Here is a 14,461-nt window from a genome sequence, read left to right on the forward strand (position 1 = left end):
ACACATGCTGAATTCAACAGGCACATGCAGCAGTCTGCTAAAAGGGCAGTTCCAGACAGCTGAGTGTGTCATGCCTTTTGCCGGTTCCTGCAGAGCCCTTGTTTAAATTCTGTTCTTTGTTTTGCTGTAGTGGCTGTAAGGTATCTACTGTTTCTTACACTGTTGGATTTGTTTTTTCTTCTAGCAAAATCTATGTTTTCAAGATAGTAAATGGGAATCAGTGGTTAGGTAGAAGAATAAAAACATCTGGTTTTTTTCCCATTCGGGCCACTGTTACATCTTATTTTATTCACTGTCATAAGCTACTGCTTTTATTCAGCATTATCTTGGGCTGGAGATATAGCTTACATGTAAGGCACTTGCTTAGCATATGTTGTAATTTAGAAAAAGCGGCACCAGAGAAAAACACACCATGCGACAGAGCTCGGTTGGAAGGGTTTTTTATTGGGTGATAGTGAATGGTAAAGGAGGGGGAGGGCAGAGGGGAGACAGGCCTTTGGGGATAGGTGTAACAGGAGAGGAGAGAGAGAGATGAGGGGTGCATAGGGTCCTTTTAAATGTACATAGGAGGTTGTCTTAGTGACTGTAGCTGAGGACATATCCTGTCAGAATCCCAAGTTCAGGCCAGGACAGATGCCTGAAGATCTCTCTGAGTTCTGTTCCAACCTGATCTACAGAGTGAGTTCCTGGACAGCCAAGGCTACAACACAGAGAAAACCTGTCTCAGAAAAGAAAAAGAAAATGCTCTACAGCAGTGATTTTTTTTTTTCAACCTTCCTAATGCTGTGACTTTTTAATACAGTTCCTCATATTGTGGTAACCCCCAATTATTAAGTCAATTTTGATGCTATTTCATAACTGTTATTTTGCTACTGTTGCGAATCATAATGTAAATATCTGTGTTTTCCAATGGTCTTAGGTGACCCCTTTGAAAGGGTCACGAACCACAGAGTGAGAATATTCTGATCTTGTGGAGACTTTTTCCTCAACTAAGTCACTCTCTTATCTCATGACTCTAGCTTTGTGTCAGTTGACATAAAACTTAGCAAAGAAAACTAAAGTTTTTCCAATGCTGGAATGACAGCATGAAATACTTTGAGTGAACATTGTGCCCCATCATATGGCCTTAAATAACTGGCCTCCACTTCAGTCACAGCACCTGGAGGATCCAACTCCCTCTCTGGCCTCTGAAGATAACCACACATGCATATGGTGCATATATATATATATATGCAGGCAGGCAAACATTCATGCATATAAAATAAAAATAAATGAATCTTTAAAAAGAATAATAACTAGCATGCACTGTCATATCTTTAAATAGTATCCGTGGCACCATCCTGTCCTCCTTATACCCTGTAGGATGTACTCAGTACTGCTGTAAACAAGCTGCATACTCTAGACTCATCTTTATGTTCCTGTCTATAACATGGTATTAAAATGAGAGAAACACTAGAAACCAGCAAATTTCCTCAGTTTTTAGGTTTGAATTTTCCCTTTTTGGCAGCAGCACTACACAGATGCAACCATTTCCTCAGATCTGGTTGGTGGCAAGGTGGGAGACTCATCCCTTTACTGGGATCCAGACCCTCTGTGGGCCTAGTCACCTTTAACCAAGTGATGATAGTGGCCACTTGTGACCATAGCCATGTTTAAAATATGTATCATTTTGCCACCAACTGAAATTTTGTAGGAAGAACTTTTCTGCTCAGCTGTTAAGTTATATCAAGAAATGATTTGTACAGGAGAGCTAAAGTAAAGCCCTCAAAGCTGCACCTGTCATTGAGGACCAGTTTTGAAGGGACTATGTATTGTTTTTTTGGTTTTTTTGTTTGTTTGTTTGTTTGTTTTTGTTTTTTCGAGACAGGGTTTCTCTGTGGTTTTGGAGCCTGTCCTGGAACTAGCTCTTGTAGACCAGGCTGGTCTCGAACTCACAGAGATCCACCTGCCTCTGCCTCCCAAGGGACCATGTATTGTTCATTAATACCTGGAAGCTATCCACTCTTGTCCTCCATCACACGAGTGCAGACTGGAATTACCGGTTCAACACAAAATAAAAAAAACATTTGTGGGGCTGGTGAGAATGCTCCACAGGTACCTGCCACTAAGTCTGATGACCTGAATTTGATTCCTGGGTCCCATATAGTTGAAAGCGGGAATTCCTGCAAGTTGTCTTCTGACACACATACTAATTCAACGTAATTTTTTATTTTGTTGGTTTTTTGTTTTGTTTTTGTTTTTTTTTCTGAGACAGGATTTCTCTATATAGCCTTGACTGTCCTGGACCTCACTCTGTAGACCAAGCTGGCCTCACTCACACAGATTCTCCTGCCTCTGCTCCGGAGTGCTGGGATTAAAGCTGTTTACCATCGCTGCCCAGCTCAATTTAAGTTTTTTTTTTTTTTTTTTTTTTTTTTTTGGTTTTTTCGAGACAGGGTTTCTCTGTGGCATTGGAGCCTGTCCTGGAACTAGCTCTGTAGACCAGGCTGGTCTCGAACTCACAGAGATCCGCCTGCCTCTGCCTCCCAAGTGCTGGGATTAAAGGCGTGCGCCACCATCGCCCGGCTTTTTTTTTTTTTTTTTTTTTTTTTTTTTTTTTTATAGCTTGAAATCATGCTGACTGTGTGACTGAGCCTCTTTCTGGCAACTTTCTGTATAGAGACTGTGCTTTGCTCCCGTTTCTATTGTGTTTGTTTATGTGTGTTGTTGAAACATCTGCGTGGCTTCTAAGTTCAGTGTACATACTGCAGCTCATTTGAGTATCCAACTGACCCTGTCCTCTTCTGTAAGTTCTTTCCTTAAGATGGGCATCTTACTCTGTAACGTGGCCTAACCTCAAATCCATAATTCAGTCCTAGTCCTGCCTCAGCTTTCTGAGTAGTTGATAAGAGATGTGTACCAGGGGCTGAAGAGATGACTCACTGGCTAAGACCAGTGACTGTTCTTACAGAATACTCACACAGTTCCTCACAACTGTCTATAACTACAGTTCCAGTGATCTAATGACTTCTTCTGACCTCTTTAGACATCAGGTACACATGGTTCATATACATACATGCAGGCAAGATGCTCATACACGTAAAATAAAAATAAATGTATCTATCTTGGGGGGGGGTTCGAGACAGGGTTTCGCTATAGTTTTAGAGCCTGTCCTAGAACTAGCTCTTGTAGACTAGACTGGCCTCAAACTCACAGAGATCCACCTGTCCCTGCCTCCCTAGTGCTGGAATTAAAGGTGTATGCCACCACCGCCCGGCAATAAATGTATCTTCTTTTTTAAGGTGGGCTGGTAGTCAGGCATAGTGGCTCATACCCTTAATCACAGCACTGAGCATTCAGGAGGCAGGAGCAGGCAGATCTCTGAGTTTGAGGCCTGGTCTATAGGGCAAGTTCAAGGACAGTAAGGTCTGTTACAAAAAGAAGCCCTGTCTTGAAAAAAAAATAAAATTAAACAAAAAACATAACATAAAGAAAGGCAAAGGTTTAGGGAGATGGCTGGGTGGCTAAGAGCCCATGCTGCCCTTGTTGAGGACCCAAGTTAAGTTCCCAGTACCCCTGTTGAACAGCTTACAACCACCTGTAACCCGAGCCTCAAGAGTATCCTAGCACCTCTGGTTTCTGGGTGCCTGCACTCATGCACAGACATACTTATATGTACACAAATATAATTTATAATATTTTTTAAAAGAAAGAATATTTTTGAGAAAGGTAGCTTCCAGAGCAACAGTACCTCTCTGGCAGAACAAGACTCTGGTAGGCTCTAGGCAGCGCCAGAGCCCTCTAACCATGTCCTGTGCCCTGTCTTCCAGGAGCTGTACCCTGCATTTTGCATTCACAATGGAGGCTCGGACCTTGAGCGGCTACCTACAGCCAGCACCTGCATGAACCTGCTGAAGCTCCCAGAATTTTATGATGAAGCCCTGCTGCGAAGCAAGCTGCTTTATGCCATTGAGTGTGCTGCTGGCTTTGAGTTGAGCTGAGTTGAGCCCAGGGAACTTGATCTGACCCAGAGGCAACCATCACCTACCAGACCCCCCCGAGAGCACTCAGGCGGGACCCACGGCTCTCCTCAGGCCTTCTTCTTTCCTCCCTCTCTGATTTTTTTTTTTTTTTTTTTTTTTTTTTTTTAGATAATTTTATTGAGACAGTCACTTACATAGATGGACATTGCTTTTCACCTAACTTAACCATTGTTAATGTGCCATGTGGCTGGTTTAGTAAGTTCACCAAGAAGAGCACAGGTTTTAGACTAGTGGCAATTTAGTGAAATTAACCAAAGATGAAGCTTTGGCCTTGCTGACCCAGTTCATATCCCCTTTGGGTCAGGCACCCGTATCTGCGGACGGAATCTGGGGCTGATACACAAAGTCCCAAGCCACTGCTTCTCCTGTGGTTGATTGTTTACAAGCCTAATTATAAGAACTGAAGGCATTTTTCCTGCTGCCTTTCCCAAAGTGATTAGGTTTGGAAAATGGATAACGCTAGTATTATTTTATTTGTGCTTTTTAAGCCATGTCCCCCAGGTGGGACTCGCATGCTTATCTTCAGACTCCTACTGACCTGCATCATGAGGTTTGGACATGGCTGTGTGGGTGTGAGGTGGCTGCTGCCCTCATTGCTCTTTTCCTGTCTCTGCTTTGTACCTGGAGAACTTTCCGGGGAGGTGGAGGAGGAGGGTCCCTGCACTTCCTGAGGTACTTTGTCACCTGCAGTGAGTTGGCAACTGGGGGATGTGAGCACTGCAGCTTTTATTAAAGTCATTTGAACCAAAGTGGCGGGCTGCGTCTCTCCGTGATCCACGCGCCCTCCTGGCCCGACAGTACTGCCCATTTTCTTGGGTATATTTGGGGGGACTTGCCAGGCCTTGGCACCTCTGCTTCCTGCTGCTGTTTTGATAAGAAGACAGTGACCCTGGAGTGTGTCAGGGAAGAGCATCAGGCCAGGTGATTCTCACTTAGGCGCTTTATCAGGGTCCAACTTGTCTCCAGGTGACCTCAACCTCTGCACACAGGAAGCAGGGAAGCATCTAAGGAAGTCCGCATGCAAGGACCAACATGGAGCTGGTGAGGACCCCAAACCCCGCATCTCTGCCAAGTCCAGCATCTTTGTGCCTGGAGGCTCTTTGTGCTGTTGGGTTAGGTGACCAGAATTAGCAATATACTTTTAAATGTGGGAAAACTGAATGACACTTTTAAAACAATGACCATTATCAGACAAAATGTATAATTTCTTAATTTGAATAATAAAGTGTTTAAATGCTATTTGTAGTCTTGATACATAGGAAGAAATAGCGTTTATCCTTATTTTTTTGTTTGGGGATGTTTATGTTTAATGTCCATATCTTTTAATTAGTTAATTTGTGTATTAGTATTTTAGAAGTGAAGTATCTGATACTGGAGATAAATTGGCAGTTTACATATTTGTGTTTTTTTTCTATCGGCTCTTCTGAGCTTATTTATTTGTACGTCCTAATGGATGAATATTTACATTAAATCTTTTTCCCCAAGATCGTGTTGGAGTTCTACCCCAGGTCACTGGTCACATATGTATGCAGTATAGAAAGCCACACAGCCTGTGGTCCCTTGCATTCAGCCAGCCCTGGAATGCCCACTAAGAGTGAGGAGCTCAGGTACCAGTTCTCAGTGGGTCTTAGATTAAATTTCTGAGAAAAAAGAAACCTTCCTAAAGTAAGATTCTTAGGTCTTCATTGTTCTAGGTATCTTTATGTTTTGTCTTATTTTGCTTACTTTGGGTAACTTTTTTCTCAGACTTAAACATTGGGCTGGTCATTGGTTGTTACGGGTGTTTCTCATGGACTGTTACATGCTCAGAGAACTTTGCTTTGTTGTCTGTGGGCTCACTACATAAGTGTTCTCCCACCAGATCATAAGCACCAGGTGTGTGCTGTCAATAAGTGGGCACAGGTATGTGGAGTCACCCAACGTGAGCTGTAAAGCTGTAGTGCACTGAGATGCTGGCATTTGTGTGCATGCTTGAGACTGCTTGTAGTAGAATTAATCCTTACAAAAGTTTCCTGAAAACAGCATAAGCTTAAAATTTATAGCTACTCAAATAATTAAGAAAGCGGGGCAGTGGTGGTCGTGGTACATCCCAGCACTTGGGAGGTAGAGACAGGTGGATGTCTGTTAGTTCAAGTCCAGGCTGGTCTACAAAGCTGAGTTCCAGAACAGCCAGAGCTGTTAAACAAAGAAGCCCTGTCTCCAAAAAAAAAAAAAAAAAAAAAAAGGAAAAAAAAGGAAGAAAGAAAAGAAAATGGAAAAAAAAAAAAGTCTACTGCTCTTTCACTCGCATCCACCCAGCTGCAAAGCAGTCTATTGTACACTAGTATCAGTAGCTCCAGAACATACTTATCACTCACCCACCCCAAAGGCCACAGGCCTCCAGAAAAAAGATCCCTCTGGTCCCAGACAGCACTGTACTTGAGTTGGCCTAGCTGACTTCAACTTTTAGTGTTGGATAGTAATCTAAACATACTGGGGACCCAGAGACCCAGGGCAAAAGATCACTAAATACATGGAAGCTTCTGTTCTAGAAACCTGAGGTTGGGCATACTTGGACTGAGTATACTTCACAGGTGGCACACCTCCTGTAGACTATACATATCAGGTGCATGAGTGGGCTCTTGTCTTCGTTTTGGGTTTAGCAGTTGTCACATTTCAAACTTACTGTACCCTTGTTACTCTGAAATGGTTGTCTGTGATAAACAGTCTTTGTTATTCCTGTAAGAAATTATTTTGCATCAGGCAGGTAGTGATGCACAACTTTACTCCCAGCATTCAAGGGGCAGAGGCAGGTGTTTAAGGCCAGCCTGGTATACAGAGCCCTGGTCAGCCAGGATTTCACAGAGAAACCTGTCTTTTAAAAAAAAAAAAAAAAAAAAAAAAAAAAAAAAAAAAAAAAAAAAAAAAACAAGAAGAGTCAGGCAATGGCACACACTGTTTATCCCAACACTCAGGAGGCAGAGGTAGGTGGATCTCAGAGTTAGAGCCCAGCCTGGTCTGCAGAACGAGTTCCAGGACAGAGAGAGAAAATTGTTTTGGGACACCACAGGCTGAACCAAGATAAGATAGTGAACTTTATGCATAAATATCATATTCTGACTACTAACAGTGGTCTCCATGCCCCTCTCATTAAGTGTCTAATCCCACAAATACAGCAATGTTGCTATCAGTCCAGTTAATAACTCTACAGTGGCCCCTGCAGGTGAAGTAAAAGGAAGAGCTTTGAGCTAAGAGTCAAAGGTGTGCCACAGTGGAAGAGCACTTGTCTCGCATGAGTGAGAGCCTTAAAAACAGCAAAAACTAAAAAGCATTAAATTTAGTGAATACATGCTAAAAACTACAGTGAGGGGTTTTTTTTTTAATTATTTTTATTAAGCTATTTATTTTTCTGCACTCCGCTCCCTTCCTCCCACCTCCTCTTCTGTTTGACTACTTTGCCTTGCTCTAGGCCAAATGGACAATTCCAAGCTTGGGACCAAGTTTTCAGATCCCAGGTGCCACTTGCTTCGGTTTTCAGATGAAGTTTAAGGCCACCTCATACCATACTTGGTAATACTTGGTGACCTGAATGGTGGCAACCTATAGGATTGTATATCTTAAGCCCAATAAAGGAGGCTTTATTTAGTGGAAGAATCTTTGCATATGTAGTTGTAGACCTTGAGATGAGATTCTGGATTTTAAATGGGTGAGAGGGCTAATTCTAGTGGGTGCTTACCATTCTAAGAGAGGCCAGGCATGGAGGTGCATGTCTGTCATGCCAGTTCATGGGAAGAAATGGAGGATATCTCTCTCTCCCCCTCCCTCCCTCCTTCCCTTCCCCCTCCTTACTTCCCTCCCCCCCCCCTCTCTCTTTCTCTCTCTCTCTCTCTTTCTCTCTCGCGCACGCGCGCGCACACACAAAACACTGACACGTAGGCTATAGAGGCAGGTATGGGGCGATGTGGCCTCAAGGGATACAGTACCCACTAACAAATGTGGTTCACTAATAAAATATGGACTTTCCCAGAAGCCACAGAGGGGGTGTATCCCATAGACACCCAGGTCTCCCATTTGTCTCTAAAAGTGTAAGAGAATAGCTTTCTTTTGAGACAGAGACTCTCATACAGCTTAGGTTAACTTTGAACTCAATGTGGCTGAGGATGGCCTTGAACTCCTGTGCCTCTTTGCCTCCAGAATGTTCCAGACAAGTACTCTACCAACCAACACACTATTTTTGCTATTGTTGTTTAAGGCAGGGTCTCTCCATGTAGTCCTGGCTTTCCCACAACTCATTCTGTAGACCAGGCTGGCCTTGAACTCACCAGAGATCAACCTGCCTCTATGTCCCAAGTGCTGGGATTAAAGGTGTGTGCTGCATCACCTTCTATACTAATATTGTTCTATTTATCTCCTTTTGTTGTGACACCACAGGAAGCCAAAAATGCCACAGTGTGAACTCTGGTGAGACACCTTTCCCAAGCTTCAAAAAACAATGTCTTGGCCCTGCCGCCTGTGGGTCTCATGCTCTGAGCACTTGAACATGACATGCTCTCAGACCTCGATGCAGAATGTATGGCCCTTTGCTGCTGGTGCTACTCTAGTAGGTTCTGGAACTTTAGGAGGTGAGGCTAATCTGTAGGAAGCAGGTTGCTGGAGGAGTAACTCCAGGGGCTGTACCCGGTCCCTAAGTCCTTCTCTCTGCATTTTGTCTGCAATGCAGTGGACAGACTCCTCTGCCACACTCCTGCCACCATAATGTTCTATTCAAGGCCACAGGAATAAGCAACCATGAGCTAAGTCCATTGAAACTGTCAGCCAAAACACTTCCTTCCTACCTCAGTCTGAAAAGCATTTAAGTCTCACTCTGTTGTCCAGTGTCTGCCCAAGTGCTGAGTATGGCACACCCTGGAAGGCATGGACCCCTGCCACACTCTTACAAGTGTATTTATTATGCCAGCATGCGTGTGGGGTCATTCTCCTATACAAAATGGTGACGATGCTTAAAAAGAACACATAGACTAAGAGGAATTTCAGGGACAGTGAGGTCATTGCAAATGTAATTGGTTAAGCAAGCATCAGTTACATTAGTATATTTTGTTTGTTTTGTTTTTTCAAGACGGTTTCTCTGTGTAACAACCCTGGCTGCCCTGGAACTCACTCTGTAAACCAGGCTGGCCTCAAACTCACAAAGATCTGCCTGCCTCTGCCTCTCGAGTGCTGGGATTAAAGGTGGGCACTACCACCACATGGCTAGTATATTTTTCATTGACTTTGGACATATTTCACAAACTTGAGCAGGTCTGGATGTGACCCAGAAAAGGGGCTGTAGAACTTGTCCTTGAGACATTGTGGGGAACAAGACTGCAGGCCTTGTTTCTGTTCTCTCCCTTGGCCCTAAATGTGTTATTCATAAATGGGTCTTTGTTGGAAGAGACACCTGTTTGTCCCTCTCAGAGAACTGAAACCTAAATTCCTTGTAACAATGGGAGAATTTAACCCCTTTGGTTTGGCTCCTATTTTTAAAGAGTTTGGGCTGTGGTCACTTGCCCCATGCATGTTGGTAGAGCATCATTGTAGAATATCCAGCCATGAAAAGCTCATCTCAGGAGAGGCAGCAAGGGGCCAGGACAAGATTTCCCCTAAGGACTTTCCCAGGGACTGCTTCCTTGAACTGGACCTCACCTCATCTTCCCCATTCATGATATTTTAGTAGTCCATTCAAGGATTAATTCACTCATGGGCCAGAGCCCTGCATCTAACTGGCTCCTGAAACATCCTCACACTCAGAGTTGTGTCCCACTGATCCAGTGTCACACTCAGACTTCACCATCACAGCCTTCAGTTCCCAGACAGTATGTCCTTTAAACACCTTGATGACCCTGTTCCCTGCCATCTCCTGTCCACACCCTGTCCCAGGACTCCATGCTCTGCCTTTGCCCCCATCTGCCCTGGAAAGTCCTCTCCCCTCCCTTCCCCGAGAGGCAGGATTTTTCTGTGTAGCTTTTGGCAGTCCCAGAACTTGCTCTGTAGACCAGGCTGGCCTTCAACTCAGAGATTCCCCTGCCTTTGCTTCCCAAGTGCTGGGACTAAAGGCATGTGCCACCACCACTCAACTTGAGATCCTCTTGATGTTTTCTGTCTCAACCAGAACTGAGGTGCACAGTAGCACCAGGTGTGATCTTTTGTTTGAGACAGGGTCTCAATACATAGCCCTAGCAGTTCTAGAACTCACTATGTAAACTGGGCCCGTGGGGGTAAGTTTCATTTCTGTGTCTGTTTAATACATTGCCGAGTTCTCAGCACCTAGAATAATACCTAGTACAGGAAGGTGCTCAGAAATATTTGGTGAGCGATGGATCTGCTCAATGGAGGAAAACTTTGCTGGACCCTTTAAGTGCCTCCGGTACTGAGTGCAGCCCTTCCTGAGTTGGATCCCTGGATCTCACAGGTGGCAGGAGAAAATCAGCTTCTGAGATTGTTCTCTAGCCATTCATGGCACCTGTGCACCTGCACGCACACAACTACACACCAAATTTAAAGAAAGGCTTTGCTGAGTTTGTTTAAGTTAAGACCCATGTGCATTCTTATTTGCACTGTTGGAGCTGGCCTGCACTGCTGTGCTTGCCATAGGGCTCCTTCCTAAACCCTCTGCCATTTGCAAGAGCTGTCTGAATGGGGAGGTTGTGCCACCACCTAGTGGCCGAGGTCAGTCAAGCTCAGACTCAACAGGGAGCATGCACCATCTAGCTGTCAGTGAGAATCTGCACCCGAAAGGCACAATACCCCTCTCTAAAAGAGAGTGCTCTGGGTGGTGGTGGCTCACGCCTTTAGTCCCAGTACTTGGGAGGCAGAGACAAATGGATCTCTATGATTTTGAGGTCAACCTGGTCTACAAAGTTAATTCCAGGACTGTTACACAGAGAAACCCTGTCTTGAGGACACAACAAAAAGGTTCCTGTAGCCAGCCCTACCCAGCTACTGCTGGCAACAACTGACAAATCATGGCATTTTAATCTATTTACAGGATGAGCAGGCTTGTGGACGTGGTGGCCACCTGATGGTAGGATTGTAAGTCCTCCTTTTCTGGTGTCTAAAAATGCTGCCAGAGCAGCTCTCCAGGCCAGCAGTTTCACTCGGGCATGACGTGGGAACAAACCTGTGTCCACGGGTGATAGCACACCAGCATCCTCAGCATTAGTCACATCAGCCAAGGGTTGAGGACGGCACTGCGTAGAAAGCAGTAATGCCAACCAACAAATTCTTGCTGATCCCCTTCAGTGAGACCGGCAGGGTGGCAGACTCGTGAAAATGGTGAAGGTAGGTGGCTTGGCATGGCTAGGTGGTTCCAGGGCTGAGGAGAATGACAAGGGATGACAGTGTGTGAGGAAGTTCTGGAGTTGGGTAGTGACACATACCAAACACAAACACGGTTTACTTTTTATTTATATTGATTTGTGGGATCAAGGAAAGGTGTATATGTAAAGGTCAAAGGGCAACTTACACAATCAGCTCTCCTTCCGCCATGTGGGCTCCAGGGAGCTAACTCAGGTCTACAGGTTTTAGAGCCAGCAATTTTAGCAGTGAGCCATCTCACCAGCCCCTTAAATACTTTTTTATTTTAAGAAAGGGTCTTAGGACTGGAGAGATGGCTCAGTAGTTAAGAGCACTCACTGCTCTTACGAAGGTTCCAAGTTCAGTTCCCAGTGCCCACATGACAGCTCACAGCTGTCTGTTGCCATCTTCTGGTATACAGACGAACATGCAAACAAAGTACCATACACATGAAATATATAAACAGAGAAGACCAGGTCTTCTTATGTAGTCCTGGCTATCCTGGAACTCACTGTTAGACCAGGCTGGCCTCAAACTCATAGACATACACACCTACCTCTGCTTCCCAGGTGCTGATATTAAAGGCATGTGCTACCTTTAAAGGGCATGGTAGCCATTTATTTATTTATTCATTCATTCATTTATTTATTTATTTATTGTGTGTATGATGTGTGCACACACTTGTGGAGGCCAAGGGACAGCTTTCAGGACTTGGTTCTCTCCTTCCATCTTGTGGGTGCCCAGGGATTGAACTCAGGTTGTCGGTCTTGGTGGCAAGACCCATATCACCAGCCATAATGTTTTAAAAGATTAATGTATTTTGATTTTGTATGTGTGTGTATGGGTGTTTTGTCTTTGTCTGTTTGGGACATGTATGCAATGCCCCATGGAAGCCAGAAGGAGGCATTAGATCCTCTGGAATTAGTGTTACAGATGGTTGTTAACTGCCATGTGGGTACTGGGAACCAAACTCGGCCTTTGGAAGAGCATCAAGTGTACCAGATATTCCTATTAGACTCCTTGGAAATGGAGTTACAGGTGGTTGTGAGCAATTATGTGGGCCCTGGGAATAGTACCCAGGTCCTTTACAAGAGCAACAAGTGCTCTCAATCCTTGAACCATCTCTCCAGACCCCCTCCACCCACAGTGTAGTGGGGGGGGGGGGAGAATCATGCAGTGACCAGAAAGAATAGTCATGCAGTGCAGTGACCATGGAAGCCAGAAGTGGGCAGTGATGGCAAACACCTTTAATCCTAGCACGTGAGAGGCAGAGGCAGGTGGATCTCTGAGTTCAAGGCCAGCCTGGTTTACAGAGTGAGTTCCAGAACAGCCAGGGCTACACAAAGAAACCCTGTTTCAAAAAACAAAACAAACCAACAACAAAGGAAGGAAGGGAGGGAGGAGGGAGGGAGGGAGGGAGGGAGGGAGGGAGGGAGGAAAAGGAAATGGCATGTGCCACCACTGCACAGCTATGGGATATGTGTATGGTTTTTAAAAGATGCTTCAAATGTCAGCATGGTGGTGCACACTCAGCAGTACTTGGGAAATAGAGGGAGATCAGCAGAGCTCAAGGTCGTCCTGAGTTTGAGGCCAATCCATGGCACATGACAAAAGGGATACAAAGGTACTTTGGGGTAAAGACGGAGCTAGTAAGGGGTGAGGGCAGTGCTATCCGCATCACTGCACATCTAGCCAGAGCAGTAGGAATGAAGTTTTTAGGGACTTCAACTCGGGCCCAGCCAGTCAGTGGGGCCAAGCTAAGTTTTGCTAGAGGTGTTTTAGTGCAGCCCCAAACATGAGGGCTAACTAACACAGAGGCACACAGGAGAAAGATCCCCATGGCAGCAGCTTTGGGGAATAAGGGTACCCAAGTGTAGGCCTGGCTCCTGAACACAGACAGCAGAGCTACTAACTGTCTTATCATTAGCCACACAGTCTTCTGACAGTTCTCAGGTGCCATCCCAGAAGGTTGCTAGGGAATCACTTCTGTTCTCGCCTACTCTTCCTCCTTTTTACCCCCCCCCCATTTCTCTTCCCCCAGCATGCCTGGGACGGAATTATAATCTGTTAACAGAAGCCACGAGGTTTCTGGTGACAGCCCGAGAAACTTGCAGTTTCGCAACTGGAAGAGAGACTGACCTAGAACAGTTGTTAATTGTGCTGGAATTCTTGCTCAGCTTCTAGTGAAGGGCTTCTCTTCTCTCCGATGTCACCAAGGTTTTCCCTACCCTTCTGTCCTGTCTCAGAACCCACAGGCACTTAGTTCCTTCTGAAGGACAATCTACCTAAGGCCACAGACTAGGTAGATGGTCAGAGAACATAGCCATTCTACTTGAGGCTGAGAGGGGTGATGGTGGCCAGCCACCTGAGTGTGGCAGGAATAAGATCCCAAGCACCCAGCTTTGCCTTCTCAGAAGACTCAGGAAAGGACATCAGTATTTCCCTCGCCCCTTGAGTGAACTGGGGCTCTCTGAGGCTTAGGTTCAGAGCTGGGCAAGAGTACAGGGTTGAACTGGGTGTGGGGGCACACTCCTTTAATCCTACCAATTGGAAGGCAGAAGCAGGCAGATCTCTGTGCGTTCAAGTGGTATACAAATACAAAGTGAGTTCCAGGACAGCCAGGGCTGTTACACAGAGAAACCCTGCCTTGAAAAACCAAAAAAATAAAAAGTAAAAAGAGTACAGGGTTGCCGTGTAGGACAGTGGAGGCTGGCAGGCAGGAAGTGGGAGGCCAGTCACCCAGCCATGTAATTACTTAATTATATAATTTTTGTGTGCACATGCATGTACCATGGTACATGTATGGAAATCAGAGGACAACTTTCAGAGTCAGTTCTTTCCTTCTACCGTGTGGGTTTTGTCAGGTCCAAAGGAAACTCTAATTTCTTTCTTTTTTTTTTTTCTGGAACTAGCTCTTTTAGACCAGGCTGGCCTCGAACTCACAGAGATCCGCCTGCCTCTGCCTCCCGAGTGCTGGGATTAAAGGCGTGCGCCACCACCGCCCGGCGGAAACTCTAATTTCTCAAACCCCAAAAGGCAGTTCAAATATCTAGAAATGAGCTCGACCTGGAGAATAGGAGGATTTCCAGTGATTAAATAAATCCAGTGCTCAGGAAGTTGGGAAACTG

The 14,461-nt window shown here is 45.2% G+C and overlaps 1 protein-coding gene across 1 annotated transcript in view; it reads left to right on the forward strand.

The window, feature by feature from the left end:
• The window catches only part of Ube3c (ubiquitin protein ligase E3C), a 103,510-nt gene extending 98,039 nt beyond the window's left edge, over nt 1-5,471 (forward strand). The window contains exon 23 of the mRNA XM_057782998.1: nt 3,810-5,471. Within this exon, the coding sequence (XP_057638981.1) occupies nt 3,810-3,980 (171 nt within the window). The 3' untranslated portion in view covers nt 3,981-5,471. The remainder of the gene's footprint in view (nt 1-3,809) is intronic.
• The last annotated feature ends 8,990 nt before the right edge of the window (nt 5,472-14,461 follow it).

This window comes from Chionomys nivalis, chromosome 1, assembly GCF_950005125.1.
Source record: "Chionomys nivalis chromosome 1, mChiNiv1.1, whole genome shotgun sequence".
NCBI lineage: Eukaryota > Metazoa > Chordata > Mammalia > Rodentia > Cricetidae > Chionomys > Chionomys nivalis.